Source organism: Suricata suricatta, chromosome 16 (assembly GCF_006229205.1).
Source record: "Suricata suricatta isolate VVHF042 chromosome 16, meerkat_22Aug2017_6uvM2_HiC, whole genome shotgun sequence".
Classification (NCBI taxonomy): domain Eukaryota; kingdom Metazoa; phylum Chordata; class Mammalia; order Carnivora; family Herpestidae; genus Suricata; species Suricata suricatta.
Genome location: NC_043715.1, coordinates 11,927,030 through 11,943,442, shown reverse-complemented (window position 1 = coordinate 11,943,442; position 16,413 = coordinate 11,927,030). Strand labels below are relative to the sequence as shown.

The 16,413-nt window shown below is 37.9% G+C and overlaps 1 protein-coding gene across 1 annotated transcript in view; it reads right to left on the bottom strand.

The window, feature by feature from the left end:
• Positions 1-16,413, bottom strand: part of GLG1 (golgi glycoprotein 1) — a 150,722-nt gene that overhangs the window by 61,768 nt on the left and 72,541 nt on the right. The window contains exon 2 of the mRNA XM_029926345.1: positions 2,467-2,499. Coding sequence (XP_029782205.1) covers positions 2,467-2,499 — 33 coding nt within the window. The remainder of the gene's footprint in view (positions 1-2,466; positions 2,500-16,413) is intronic.

The window sequence follows — 16,413 nt, the reverse complement described above, 5'->3', positions numbered from 1 at the left end:
TGACATAATTTTCCTCCTTTAGTGTGATTAAATAATGTTAAAATGTTAAATTAACTTCACAATTCTAAATAAATCCACTGCAGTCTTTATGTATGTCTCTTCTTATATCTTAGTGGATTCAGTTTACTACTAATTTGGTAGGCGTTTTTTCATCTATGCTTCACAAGTGACAATGGCGTATGTTTTCTTTCTTGTTATACCCTGATTAGGTGATAGTAGGGTTATGTTAGCCTCATAATGAATACAAAAATGTTTTTACTTTTTTTTTAAATGTTTATTTTTGGGAATGAGAGACAGAGTGCGAGCCAGGGAAGGGCAGAGAGAGAGGGAGACACAGGATGAAGCAGGCTTCAGGCTTTGAGTTGTCAACACAGAGCCCGACGTGGGGCTCAAACTCACGAACTGTGAGATCATGACTTGAGCGAAAGTCGGACACTAAACCAACTGAGCCACCCAGGTACCCCTGTTTTCACTTTTTTTATCTCTTGCTTAACAACACTAACTCATTTCAGAACTCTCTATTAGGTGGAAAGTGGTTTAATTTTTAAAAATTGTTCCACTAACTTTAATGGGAAAAATCATAATACTAAGGCTGCCATCAGAATACCACAGACTTGAGTGTCTTAAACAACAGAGATTTATTTTCTCACAACTCTGGTGTCTGGAAGTCTGAGATCAAGGGGTTGGCAGTACTGATTTCTTCTGAAACCTCTCTCCTTGGCTTGTAGATGGCCTTCATCTTTTTATGTCTTCACATGGTCTTCCCTCTGTGTCTGTGTCCTAATCTTCTGTTTTCATAAGGACATCAATTCTATTTCCTCTATACTATTTGTCCCCTATTCAGTAGTGTCAAATCCTTCCTAATCCCCAAAGCTTTTTGGGGTTCTAGGGCACAGATTAGCTAGCTGCTTTCTGTGATTCCCCTATGCCAGAGATTTTTTTTCCCAGTCTTATGCCTTATAAATAATGTCACAACAAATATCCTCTCATAGACACATTTGAATCCATTCTTTTAAGTATAACTATACATAGGGGCTCCTGGGTGGCTCAGTTGGTTGAGCTTCCGCCTTCAGCTCAGGTCATAATCTCACAGTTTGTGAGTTCGAGCCCCGCATCGGGCTCTGTGCTGACAGCTCAGAGCCTGGAACCTGCTTTGGATTTTGTGTCTCCCTCTCTCTCTCTCTCTGCCCCTCCCCAGTTCATCCTCTGTTGCTCTCTGTCTTTCAATAATAAATAAATGTTTAAAAACAAAACAAAAAAAGTATAACTATACATAAATTCTTAGAAGTAGAAATGCTAGGCCAAAGAATATATATACTTTAAGATGACTGCTTTATAAGGAAGTTTTTCATATTTATATTCCTATCCATAGTCTAGAGAGGAGCTTAGCCACTTTTTCTGCAGAAGGCCAGAAAGCAAATCTTTTCTACTTCTAGGGACCTGCAGTCTCTGCTGAAACTACTCAACCTTTCTATTACAGTGTGGAAGGCAACCAAAGACAGTACATGTAACTGAATGGGTGTGGGTGCATTCCCATAAAGTTTTATGCATAAAAACAGGCAGTGGTTTGGATCTGGCCAATGGGTAGCAGTGTGCTGATCAGTGTACTAGAGAATGCTTAAATCCCCATATTCCTATCAATACTGTGTATTTACTAATTTTTATATATTTATATTTATATATGGATGAAAACAGTGTACTCATTTATCTTTTAATTTTCACACTTCTAACTATAAGAGAGAATCAACTTTTTCATTACTTACTGGGCATCTTTTTCTTTACCTGTGAATAGTCTATAAATATCTGTTCCCAGTGTTTAATAATGACACTTTCTATTAAAGAATACAGCCCTTTTTATCTGTGTTGCAAATACTTTCCCATAATATACATAACTTTTTTGAAGGAAAATCTCAAATCTTTTCAGTTTAATGCAACCAAATTTATAAATCTTTAAAAAAAAAATACAGTTCTTAAAGTTCTGTCATGTTTAAAAACACCTTCCCTTCATTCATGTTTTCTTCTAGTACTCTTGCAGTTTTATTTTTACTTTCAATCTCTGACCTATATCTATACATTCTTTAGAATAAGTAGTCAATCTAAGCAGTTAACCTGTTTCTCTGCTCTCACATCTCCCGTCTAGCCTGCCCTCCGCACTACGACAGGGCCCTCTCCCAGCACCGTCAGAGACAGGACTACTCACTCCTCTTTTAAGACCCAACTCAAGTCTCATCTCCACTTTTAAGTCTTCCTGACATTAATCCCACCTGGACAAAATTCACTTTTCTGTCTGCTAACTCTAATACAGGTCTCTATCTTCAAGGTATTTACTTGTAGGTGCCTGTCGTTTCTAGCACACTGTATGGTACATAGTATTGTGACTGAATAAAACAACTTTAAAATATGGAATTCTCAAAGCTGTAAGCCTGATAAGCAGAGAAACAATTGCTCTGGAAAATCCATACTTACATGATTGCAGTCTGAAGAAATCTCATTTTCAGGCTAAAAGGAAAAAAAAAAAAACAATGTTAAAAAAAAACTCAAGTTTTCAAACACCAACAAAATAAACTCAAAACAAGAAACCTGAATATTTAACTGAGTATGCTTCTTCAACTTTCTATCATTTAAAATAGAAAGCTTTTTTAAAACCAGAAATTTTATATATATTCCCATGACTGTATGTGCTTTGCAAAGCCAGGTACATGTACCAGAGGTAAAATGAACTTTCTATTCCGTAATTTTAAAAGTAGACTAGATTATGCTTACTGTTCCATAACTGCAACACACATCTTTAGTTTCCTTGTTCATGCCTTTAAAAAAGATACAATTGTAAGAATATACCATTTCACTTGAGTTTCCTTAGCATTCTAACCTGTTCAAAGGAAGTGAATTCTGTGTACCTTCTATGAAATACCACCAATGTAGGTCCTAAAAGATGCCATTAAAAAATTTTTTTTAATGTTTTTTATTTTATTTTTGAGAGACAGAGAGAGACAGCACAAGCAGGGGAGGGTCAGAGAGAGAGGGAGACACAGAATCCGAAATCGGCTCCAGGCTCTGAGCTGTCAGCACAGAGCCCAACACGGGGCTCAAACCCACAAACAGTGAGATCATGACCCGAGCTGAAACCGGACGCTTAACCTACTGAGCCATCCAGGCGCCCCAAAGATGCCATTTTCAAAGTAAAAAGATTCTCTCTATTCAAGGATAAAGATAAGGCAATAAAGAAAACAATAAATATTAACAAGTTAAGCAGAAAGAAAAAGTTTTCTAGGGAACTACTAATTCCAATGTAGAACGTAGTAGGCATCAACACTAATATCAAAACTAGTTTTTGAACTTACTCATAAAATATGAAAACTGACTTTAGGGGTGTCTGGGTAGCTCAGTCGGCTAAGCGTCCAACTCCTGATTTTGGCTCAGGTCATCATCTCATGGGGATTGAGCCCCAGGGTGTGCTGTCGGTGCAGAGCCTGCTCGGGATCTCTATCTCCCTCTCTCCCTCTCTCCCTCTCTCCCTCTCTCTCTCTCTCTCGCTCTCTATCCCTCACCCCCATGTACACATACTCTCTCTCAAATAGAAAATAAAGGAAAACTGACTTTACACTTCTAGGTAACCATAAAATTACAACATACCATCTTTGGACTGTTCCCCTACTTGTCTAAATAAAAACAGGTAATGCCTTTCTGAGGTGGTTTTCTAGTCTCAGAAATCAGCCTCCATATACTATTACTCAAACTAGCTTAACTCTGTTCCTTCCACTTCAATCCCAAGTGCTTACCTTACATTTCTTAACAGTTTATTAGCAAGAATGCTTTATTTTGTTTAGGCAGCTTTCTGCCTCATCCTGTTTTAATCTATCCCTTAATGTTTTCCAATCAATCAGCAATTCTTGCTCTTTCTCAAACAAAGCACAAAAGCCAATTAGTAACACTATCGTTTCAACTAGTGTTCATTTCTACTACACAGTAACTTTGGATTAAAGGGGCATTCTTGAGGAGGGCCTGGCTGGCTCAGGGGTTGTAAATTCAAGCTCCATGTTGGGTGTGCAGCTTACTTTAAAAAAGGAGCATTTTTGAAAGAAATTCAGAGCATGGAGCATTTTTCAAAATAATTTATTTAAATAATATGCAAGTTACTCATGGAAAAAATGTTATAATGTTTACAGTTCACAGTGCCTATATTAGCAAACTGACAGTTTTAATGGCTTGTTTCCCTACAGTGGTAGACTGGATTACTTCCCCAGTTTTCTACTCCTCTTTAACAGCATCTGGTACCCACAACTTTTGCTCTGTAACTCTGCACAGCCCCCTGCTGTGCAATGGGTGCACACCTTGCTCCACTAGCATAAGGCTAGCCTACCACTGGCTTGCTTTGGTCAATGGGATTTTAAATAGATATAATAGAAGAGATTTTATTTACCTTTTTAATGTTTTTTTTTTAATGTTTATTCGTTTTTTGAGAGAGAAAAAAGAGACACAACATGAGCAGGGGAGAGGCAGAGAGAAAGACACATACAGACTCCAAAGCAGGCCCCAGGCTCTGAGCTGTCAGCACAGAACCCGACGCATCTGGGGCTCAAACTCACAAACTGTGAGATCATGACCTGAGCCAAAGTCAGCTGCTTAACCAACTCAGCCACCCAGGCGCCCCAATACAAGAAGTTTTAGATTTGCTTTTTACTCTCACATTCCTGCCATTCCCCGAGAAAAGAATACGTCCGGGCAGCTGCTAGTACAAGGAAGAGAGAAGTGTGCAGACTTACACCCAACCTGTAGCCCAGGAGCAGAGCTGTCCCAAATGACCTGCAGAGCCACAGGCAGGAAACGTAAATATCTGTCATTATAAGCACTTGAAATTGAGGGAGTCTGTTACGAAAGGGAAAAAACGAATAATATACCTATCAAGAAAATGGAATAATAAAAAATTTGAAGACTCTTAGGCTGTAATTGATAACAGCTACAATCTAATTTAGCGACTTATGTTAGTAAATACAGAGTACTATAGTTTTTTATGAAAGAAACACATGAGCCACGGAGACACAAATAAACTGCACATTTGGAGACCCGGGTTTCGTTTCCATCTTGTTTTTCGTCTTAATTTGCAATAGACAATACACTTATTTCTTTTCTTTCTAGATTTAATATCTCTTCTGAGAAAGAGAAGATGACAATGTAGGAATGCCATAAGAATCAGGTTATGATTTTGGGTGCTTGGGTTGCTCAGTCGATTTAGTATCTGACTTCGGCTCAGGTCATCATCTCTCAGTCCTTGAGTTTGGGCCCCACATCAGGTTCTATGCTAACAGCTTAGAGCCTGGAGCCTGCTTCAGATTCTCTGTGTGTGTCTGTGTCTTCCCCTCCTCCACTCATGCTCTGTGTCTCACTCAAAAATAAATAAACATTAAAAAAAAACAAACCAGGTTATGAGGTTAGCCCAATGAGACTCATAGAACTGAAAAGCTATGAAGAATTTCTATGTGTAATTTCAAATGATTTCAGAAATTTATAAGGGTCTTTAGAACCAAAGAACATAGAGATGGTTCAGAAGAAGTGAACAGAGATCTAGCTGCAAAATATGAAAGATAAAGTAGTATACCTAAACAGTGGGAACATGAATGCCAACACAAAGTAACTCCTGAGAAGTATAAAAAGAAAATGCTATGGTTAAGCACTTGGCCATTTGATAAAACACTAAAAGACAGAAATCACAGGGACCAAAAACAGATGTGGGTGCTGACGCAGGTTTGATTCTCAGACTGTTCCACTCCCATGATGTCCCAATCAAATCACTTCATCAGGCATAGTATGTACCTACTTCTGCAAAACTATAAATGCAGACAAGCCTGATTACCTTTATCTTAGAAGATGAATCGCATAGAGAATAAAACCCAGAATTACTAAGGTAGACTAAGGCTGAGGATTTTTTTTTTTACTTCTGTTATCAATGAAATAATACTCTGAAATGATCCCTAGAAATGAAGCAACAAGTAAATACTGGATAATTATGATGGACCCAAAATTGTGCGAGGAATTGCTGTGGAATAAAGAAAAAAGACAAGACATTGTCTCTAACCTCAGGTGGTTTACAATCCAGTTGAAGAAATAAAATGATGAAATGATACAATTAACCAACAATAGGAACTTGAGCGAGGCCTGAGAGATTAGACAAAGGAATGATTTCCAAAGGAGATGCAGGTTAGATGATCCCTCAAAACTCAAGAAGAAAGTAAGAGAATCTCTCTTCATTAGTTATTTATTTATTTTTGACAGAGACAGCAAGTGGGAGAGGGGCAGGGAGAGAGAGAGAGGCAGAGAATCCCAAGCAGGCTCCATGCTGTCAGCACAGAGCCCTACGCGTGGCTCAAACCCATAAACCCACAAGACCATGATCTGAGCTGAAATCAAGAGCCAGGTGCCCAACTGACTTAGCCACTCAGGCACCCTGAGACCTCTCTTTAAAAAAACAACAACCACCTCATCTTTTAATTTACATTTTAAGGTTTTATAATGCATATATTAAAATAATTAAGGGGCACCTGGGTGGTTCAGGCAGTTAAGTGTCCAACTTCAGATCAGGTCATAATTATGTGGTTCATGAGTTTGAGCCCCATGTTTTGAGCTTGCTTTGGATTCTGTGTCTCCCATTCTCTCTGCCCCTTTCCAGCTAGTGCTGTTTCTCTATCAAAAATAAAATAAAATAAAAACATTTTTAAAAAGAATAATTAAGATTTTATAAATAACTATGTAATACTAGGGGTATATGTAGTAATTTTTTCAAGTGATAAAGAAGAACGTGATCAAAATAGAGGATTAAGAGCTGAAACCTTCCTCTCGACCAGTTTAATAAGAGCCCTATCCTCACTCCCTCCCCTTCAAATCACCAGCAAAGAGCAGGCTCCTGCCCTGTGAAAGTATCAAATGAGAAGCTGAGCTTTGCTACATAATTAGCTGCTCTCCATCTCTATAGAGGCAGAATGGTGGACTTCAAAAGAAGCATCTCTGGGGTGCTGGGGTGGCTCAGTGGGTTAAGCATCAAACTCTTAATTTCGGCTCCGGTCACGACCTCACTGTTCATGAGTTCAAGGCTTTGCCTTGACAGCATGGAGCATGCTTGGGATTCTGTCTGTCTGTCTCTCTCCCTCTGCCCCTATCCCACTTGTACATGCATTCTCACATGGACACTGTCTCTCACAAAAATAAACAAGCATTAAAAATAAAGAAAAAAGAAGAGTTCTTACATAAAGTTGTTTCCTCATGGAAAATAAATGTTTCTTGGCAATGGAATTGGGAGGAGAAAAATTTATGAAAAGCCTTATAACTAGCTTTAAGAAGAGGCTGCTGAAATTGCATATATCAATGATTGCATATATTAGTATTAATAAAAAAACAATTATAAAAATATGAAAGACAAAAAGAGAATGTGACACATCCCCTCAATCCAACAAAGCAGCGACTAAAATAGAAAAGGAGCTCAGATAATGCTGAATGAACAATGTGGCAATAACATGGAAAGGAGATAAGCTCTGAGTGCCTGGAGACACCAGCCTGACTCCAATAAAGAATGTCATGGATAGCAGGAAAAGGTAAAAGCTGTCACTTAACTGAGTAGATGCTACAGGAATTTCTGACATGATGGACTGCAAGGGAAATGGTTGTGTCCAATTTAACAGATGAAGGTATCAAAATCCAGAAAAACTGAGTAATATGATCAAAGTACACTTCTAGGAGAAGGAAAAACTGGAGTTTAAATAATGATAATGAATACCAACTAATGCTCACTGGGATGCTTTCAGCTGGATGCCTCCCATAAAAGGCTCCTTAAGGTCAGGATGACTGGTGGGGGATGGGGTGGGAGGGTCTTCAGGAGGTGCAAGAAAAAGAAAGGCAAACAGCATGAATAAACAAAACAAGTACTGTAGAATGATCTGACAGCTACATGATTAACTTAGGTGCAGGAAGCACAGATATGGTACAGTAATTAGACCAACTATGGCCCTACAGTAACTACAGCAAGTTATTAAAAAAAAAAACTTTGCTTAGTTCACTTGGCCTTTCTAAATCAATGATTTAAATGTTTTGGGTATTACTGTACTTTGGTTTCCTAATTGGCTAAGCAAAAGATAACAGAGTTGATTTTAAGGCTTAAAATCACTTGTCTTCCTCTAAGCTCTGTAAATTCAAGATGGGTTTTATGGGATGACTGGGTGGCTCAGTCTGTTAAGTGCCGACTTTGGTTCAGATCATGATCTTGTGGTATGAGTTCGAGCCCCACATCGGGCTCTGTGCTGACAGCTCAGAGCCTGGAACCTGCTTCAGATTCTGCGTCTCCCTCTCTCGCTGACCCTCCCCTGCTCACACTGTTTCTGTTTCTCAAAAATAATAAATGTTAGAAATAAAAGAACAAAAAATGGGTTTAACTACAGGGATACAATGGTAGAAAAAGGACAACAGATTCATGGAAATATTCAGCTACAAAAGCTGTGTAGGGTGTCAGTTCACTTCTCCAGACCCCTGAGGACAGAACAGTGATTTCTTCACCTAGGATCAGGAACTGACTTTAGGGGTGAGCTCTCTTGAAACTGAATAAAAACTTTTGTGTGGAAATATATTTTTCTGAGAATTCACAGCTGTTATTATAATCTCAAAAAGAGTAGTAAGACACCAAAAAAACTAAGAAACAATAGTCTAAGATGGTTGAGATTCTTTGCAGCTGTAGGAGGTTATAAGATCTAAGATGTGGAAAATTGAAACAAAAGTATTTATTGATTTCCATGTCTTCTAATATAGATAATTTTCATATTATGACTTTGGTTTCCTAATGATTGATCTTAATCATTCTCTACTGTCCAAAGCAGAACAAATAGGTTTCAGAATAAACTAGGGAAAAGCTGGGTCTGAATATTCTCAATTAAATCAACCATCACATTCACTTAAAAGGATGGTTTTTACAGAAAGTACAAATCTGAACTCTGATTTCCCCAAGGTGAACAGGCTGAGTTAATGAGTCTGGTAGGAGAAATTAAAGGATTCACAAAACTAACTTGGAAGTTGTCCCAGTTTCTGAAATAGAAATGCTTGGAAGCTGGATTGTGTCTAAAATTTGGAACATTCTACAGTTAGATAGACTAAAGTTGAACTACCCACCAGATGACACTTGGTACTAAATTAAGTGACAAGAGCCTGTTTATTAATCACCTGGGAGAAAACAAACAAACAAATGTCAACAGTATCAATGCTTTTATAAAGGCTGGGCAACAACCTGATGTCTCCCCGTGATTAGAAACAGTCTCCTACAATAGTAAGGAGATTCTTCTTCTGGGAGTTTGTTCATTAAGAATTCAGTAAAGTGCTAATCATATGAATAATTCATTTATTAACTTGACCCAATCCACCCGCCTCCTGCCCACCAGAAAAAGCAAACTCAATGAAATATAGTTGGTAATGATTAAAGTCAGTTTTTTAGTCTTGGTGAACTTTCCCTCTGCAAGTGTAAACTGAATCTTAATCCTCAGTCAGATTCATGACCAAGTTCCTTTCAGTACATTATTCTCGCCCAATTAGAATGAACTTTTCTTATTTGTACCCAGGGATTGCTGCTAAGTACTGTTTTTCCAAAAGGACAGAGACCAACATAGGCTTTGTGCCCTCCAACAATGCTTTGTCTGATTCACTAAAGAGTTGTGCTTTTGTGTGATTCTTTAACATTTAACCATCTTTTCAAAAAGGATTTACTATAAAGGTCCAGTGGGAGATTTATTTTAAAAAAGGGTATGAGACACAGATTACAGATGTTGGCTTTCAAGTAAATTAATTAGTGTGGTAGAGAAGATAAAATATGAGTCTACACCTAATCATCATACAAAAAATGGACTCTGGGGTGGGAAGAGGGCCTGATATAGTGAAGAAACTCCTTCTTACCCACCATGAGGAGGATAACAGAAAGGAAGTCAGAGAGGGGCACCTGGGTGGCCAATCGGTTAAGCTTCAGCCATTAGTTGAGGTTATGATCCCACAGTTTGTGAATTCAAGTCCCACACTGGGATCCTTACTATCAGCATGGAGCCAGTTTAGGATCCTCTGTCCCTCTCCCTTTGCCCCACCTCTGCTTATTCTCATTCTCTCCCTCTCTCTCTCTCTCTCTCTCTCTCTCTCTCTCTCTCTCTCCCTCCCTCAAAAATAAACAAAAAAAGAGATTAACAGAGACACTTTTGAAAATATATGGAATACATCATTGTTGAGGCACCTAAGGAAGTCTGATGATACACTCTTCCCAGTCCATATTTTTCTATTTTCTTTCTCTCCCACTGTGTATTTGAAAAGGGATGATGGGGGGGGGGGGAGGATATGGGAAATCCACACTTTTTGGAACATGGCAAGTAGCAATCTGGCCCTCTTAAGAGTCTGAGCTTAGTAGTTCGCTCTCTAGAGAGAGAAGGAGGAAGCATGTGTGCACGCACAGGTAGGAGGCAAGAGGGTCTGAGTTGGCCGGGGGGATCTCAAGCAGGCTCTGTGCTCAGCCTGGAGCCTGATGTGGGATCATGACCTGAGCTGAAATCAAGAGTAGACACTCAACCAGCTGAGCTGCCCAGGTGCCTCTATGTGGGAGTTTTAGAATGGGAAGTGAAAAAAAAATTCTCTGAAGGACACAGTATGAATAAGGAACAGAATATCAATTTTTATATGGCATCCTTTATATGTTTTATTTAATTTGGCATCTCAGTTGATTTGCAACAGCTGAATACAGGCCCAAATTTGTCAAAGCAGTAGCTACTAAGCCAAATGCAAAGTGGGAAACGAAAATAGAGAGAAATTTTCCAGGCATCTGACAATACTATTAGGGATTACAGCCAGTAAATCTGGAATGATTCTACCAATGCAGCTCAGTATCCCCAATCCAACTACGTTGCTTCTATAATTTTGAGAAGATAAAACTAAAAAATGCATATTAAATTACAAGATGCAAAAAAAGTCCCAAAATGAAATATAATTTCTCATGTACCATAACCATCTAAAAATACCACATCTTTTCCATGTGATATTCTGATATTCTGTTCTGACCAGGGCTTAGTGCACTTCTTACTTTAATTGGCCTAAGGAGAAGCAAAGAGCACTGTGCTGCCAGAATGTGCAGAACCCTTTCTGTATAACCTAGCACAAATGACTGGTGCTTCTTTTTTATATATGTATGTACGTATGTGTGTGTGTATAGTTTATTTTGAGAGAGAAAAAGAGAGAAACCAGAGGGGAGGGCCAGGGAGAGGGGGAACAGAGGATCCAAAGTGGGCTGTGTGCTGACAGCAGAGAGCCTGATGGGGGGCTCAAATACACAAATTGTGAGATCATGACCTGAGCGAAAGTTGGATACTTAAACGGACTAAGCCACTCAAGGCATCTCTATGACTGGTGCTTCTGAAGAAACAGCTTTGATTCAGGGACTGGCCTTCCATCCGAATACCAGAGCAACCACATAATTCTGAAGGATGTGTAAGCTCTGGATCCTCAGGAGGACAAAACTTAGGTTAGATGAGAGAGAGAAAGGCCATCTGAATACTGGGAAACGCTAAGTTGAAATGGGGGAAGAAGGGCAGCTGGTACCTTGGCATCAATGGATACTTAAATGGACTTGAAAAGTGTCAGAGAAGCAGCAAAGAGTTTTATACAAATAGTCTCTCCTCGAAAGGGAGTCAAACCAAGAAATTATATAAGGAAAACTAATCATCATTGAACAACAGTAGATATGGAGAAAGATAAATATTTCAAAGCCCATGAGTTTGAGGCCCACATTTGGCTCTCTGCTGTCTGTCCACTTGGAGCCTGCTTTGGATCCTCTGCCCCTTCTCTCTCTGCCCCTCCTCTGATCATTCTCTCTCTCTTGAAAAAAATAAACTTAAAAAAAAAAAAACATTAAAAAGAATTCAAGACCTCTATCTTGAACTGTAGAACTCCACCAATTCTAAATTATTCTATCACAAATTTTGTCCAATCACATTCCGTTCCCTTCTTTAATAGACCCTCTGAAACCACTTGATGTCAGATCTCAAAGGCATTCAAATATCCCAATTTTGACCTTTTCCTGTCAAGGTGGTACCCTCCTTTCTGTATTAAGTAAGTTCTAATACATTAAGGTTTGCTTTATTAACAGATTGGTGAAATTCAGTAAAGTATATTGGGGTCCATGCCAATTGATCCTTCAATATGCAACTCAAAGAAGGATTTTAGGGCTGAACTATGAAAACCCCAATTAATATATTCTAAAAATTCAATCTTCTGGGGTTTATAAACATCAGTAACATGAATAATATAATCTAATAAAATCTTCAAAAATTTCCCACATTTTTCCTTGCTTAGATAACATCAATATACAGTTGATAGAACAAGTACTACTAAGTCAAATGCTGAAATGATATAAATTAAACCCTTATTTTGGGAAATATTGATAGATTAATATAAACATTAATAAAGATGCAATATTTTATAAGAATCATCCATAATCTCCAAACCATATCTCTGCCTTCTAAAATGGTATTTTTCTATTATAAAATTAATGGATTTTGAAACCAAAGTGTAAAGAACAAAAGACCAGGAGGATCCTTTAATGGTACTCCAACTGGGACAATCATCCCTGTATGACCGGAATAAATCCTAACTCTCAATACATCAACTGGAATGGGTGGAAAACTAAATAAAAAGTAAGACATTTTGACTCCAATTAATTGCATATCTAGTATGATTCCATAAACCAATACTACCTTTCTGAGGAAGGGAAAATATTATCACAGAAAGGGGGTAGTGAAAGTATAGAAAAGGAATAGTTCACTGGGAGAAGGTAAAAGGAGAAAGGTAGAACAGTTGCAGGTCCTTTTAGGACTACTATTTTCAAATACTTTATAAAGTATGTCAATGGTTTAAGTATGCATCACTGGTAAAAAACTGTAAAGAACATTCACCTCAAATAATGGAAACTAAAGACACTCCCAGGTTATTTCTAAGCACTTGTTACTACATAGTCTATACCACTGGTTATGCAGCATAGGCTTGCGAGAGCTGGGATCCAATTTAGGTTCTTCCAGGACTAATTATTTAACTCTTGTAAGCCTAAAGTTCCTTATCTATAAGTGGGGATGAGTGTTTATTACATATGCAGGAATAAATGAGGCAAAACATATAAAGCACTATGAGTGCTCACTATAAGCACACAATAAATAATGATCTATAATAATAATATTATTATAGTGTACTTCTGGAAGAGTGTTAATTTTATACTGCCCTAACTCCAAAATAAAGCAATAAATCAATCTCAGAAATAAGGAAAAAAGTAAGTAAAAAGAGGTTTACTTTTTAAGCATCTACTTCAGGAGTAAGTTTGTAGATATACAGATTCTTAACTATAGGAAGGCAACTTCGGTTTAAATAGTTCGACTACAAAAATAATAATTAATAGCTATATTATTTTGTAATTATTCATTAATGTAATTATCCAAATTACATTAAGAAACACAAAGGAATAAATTAACTTAGGAAATTATGGTAGAAAAATCTTATGCCAATGGAAAGAACAGTCTTTAAGTGACTTCATCAAGTTTGCTTAGCACAATTACATGTGTGTGGAATTTCTGCCTGCCTCCACCCTAATCTCTCAATCTAATACCCACACACAAATCCAGATGCGATATTTATTTTGAATTTCATTTAGGTAGTATATAAGCAAACTTTAAAGGTTTAAATCGTTTTGGTTTTGTTCACTCATAAGATTTAAGGCTATAAACAGCTTCTGTATTTAAACTGTTCAGATGCAGTTCTCTTTAAATACGCAAACAAACCAAGGCTATTACTCATCTTTCCTAAATTTTACTTGGGAAATATTTCTAGCCTACCACTGGCAGTCAATGCACTTCTCTCCTCACACCAAACTCAAGTTGACTCATTCTGTGAAAGTAAATGCTGCCTGTGGCCAACTAGTCAGTTTAATAGGCAAGATCAATGACTTTGACAATTCAGTTTAAATGTCATGTATCTGTCTGGGTTTGTTATTTCAACTCACTTGACAGCCACCTATAAACAGGTAATAAATATAAAGCAGTGCAAAAGAGGTCTAGGACTATACTACCATAATTCTTTCAAATACACTCAGATCTTACAACAGTATCTTTAAAACTTTGATCATCACAATTATTCTTCTTCCAAAGAGTATGGGAAATCTAATGTCTAAAATATGGGGCTCTGGGGGCACCTGGGTGGCTCAGTGAGTTAGCATTCAACTCTTGATTTCAGCTCAGGTCAGGATTTCAGTCTGTGGGATCGAGCTCGGTATGATTTCACAATTGATGGGATTGAGCCTGCTTAGGATCTTCTCTTCTTCCATTCTCTCTGCCCCTTCCCCTCGCCTTCTGTCTCTGTCTCTGTCTCTCAAAATAAATAAACTTAAAAAAATATGGGGCATAGATTAAAGGTCTTTGAATCTTTAGTCTACACAAGAAATAGAGAAGATAAAGATCCACTACTGGAGAAAAGTTTGGTATTTCAAAGATAATATTTTAAGTTCCAACATATGATACAAATGAAATGCTTCATCGACCACGGAAAGAGGGCAGACCTTATAAATAACATAAATGAAACACAAAAAGCACACAAACATTTTCCTAACTGAAATCTTACTAAATAATCCATAACACATAGCTTGTCTAGGTAAAGGCTCTCTGTATCAGGGAGAATATACCTACTCAGAAGCAAGAGGTGCCCCAGTACTCTCATTAAATACTTACAACTTTTGGGGTGCCTGGGTAGCTCAGTTGGTTAAGCGTCTGACTCCTGATTTTGGCTCAGGTCATGATCTCATGGTTTGTGAGATCCAGCCCCCCGCCGGGCTCTGAGCTGGGCTTGGAGCCTGCTTGGGTTTCTCTCTCTCCCTCTCTCTCTCTGCCCCTCTCCCACACATGCATGCACTCTCCCTCTCATAAAAAATAAACTTTATATGAGTTACTTTCTCTGTAATATGTACTTTAAATAAAATCCACAAAATGAAACATGTTGACATTTAAAATATACATTTCAGGGGCACCTGGGTGGCTGGTCAATTAAGTGTCCGATTTTGGCTCAGGTCATGTTCTCACGATTCGTGGGTTCGAGCCTTGCATCGAGCTCTGTGTTGACAGCTAGCTCAGAGTCTGGAGCCTGTCTTGGGATTCTGTGTCTCCCTCTCTCTCTCCCTCTCTCTCAAAAATAAATAAAACATTAAATAATAAAATAACATAAAATAAAATATACACTTCAGTTGTCAACAGTGTTGTACACTAGTCTTTGTGTATTCTGAGTCATCTGTCTGGTTAAGAATCTTATAACATTATAAATGTTGTTTCCCAGTTATGTCATTAACATAAGGAATTCAAGAAGCACATACACAACCAATTCATGTGATCCATTATAGATTTTTAAATAAAAATGGAGGACATAACTGATACTAAGATATTTTAGAATATTTTATCTAATTAAGTAACGTTGGCTAGAACTTTAATTTTAAAACTTTATCTCAAATTAACATATAAAGAGGTGCCTGGCTGGCTCAGTCAGTGGAGTGTGCAACTCTTGATCTTGGGGCTGGGTGATCTTGATCTACCCATGTTGTGTGTACAGACTACTTACAAATAAAATCTTTAAAGAAAGAAATTAACAAATCGGCATGCTTGGGTGGCATAGTCAGTTAAGCATCCAACTTCAGTTCAGGTCATGATCTCGTGGTTCTCAGGAGTTTGAGCCCCACATCAGTGCTGTGCTGACAGATCAGAGCCTGGAGCCTGCCTCAGAGTCCGTGTCTCCCTCTGCCCCTCCTCTACTCATACTCTGTCTCTCAAAATAATAAACATTTAAAAAATTTAATTAACAAATACACATTTTTAAACATAAAATAATATGAAATAATTTTGGCCTAAGAGCAAGTTAATTAAGTTTCAAAAGAAAAGTGAATGCAGTAATACCTCCTTTCCAAAGGTTTGCCACTATGTAAATAACCTCAATATCCATGACTTACCAAGGTAAGTTACTCATTTGGTTACTAAAATTGTCCCTGCTTCCAGACAAAGAAACAGTGCATAAGAATAGGAAGTTGACTTCTCTGGTTTAAAACAGTCTCTTATTACTTCACATTGGGGCCATTAAATATTCCTAAGATTTTCTAGTTTTATTTTGTTCCTCTGCCCTACTGGACATAGTGCCTCAATTAAAAACAAACTCCATACACGAAAAATGAATGATCCAGTGAAGAAATGGGCAGAAGACCTGAATAGACACTTCTCCAAAGAGAACATCCAGATGGCCAACAGGCACATGAAACAATGCTCAGTGTCCCTCATCATCAGGGAAATTCAAATCAAAACCACACTGAGATACCACCTCACACCAGTCAGAGTCGCTAAAATG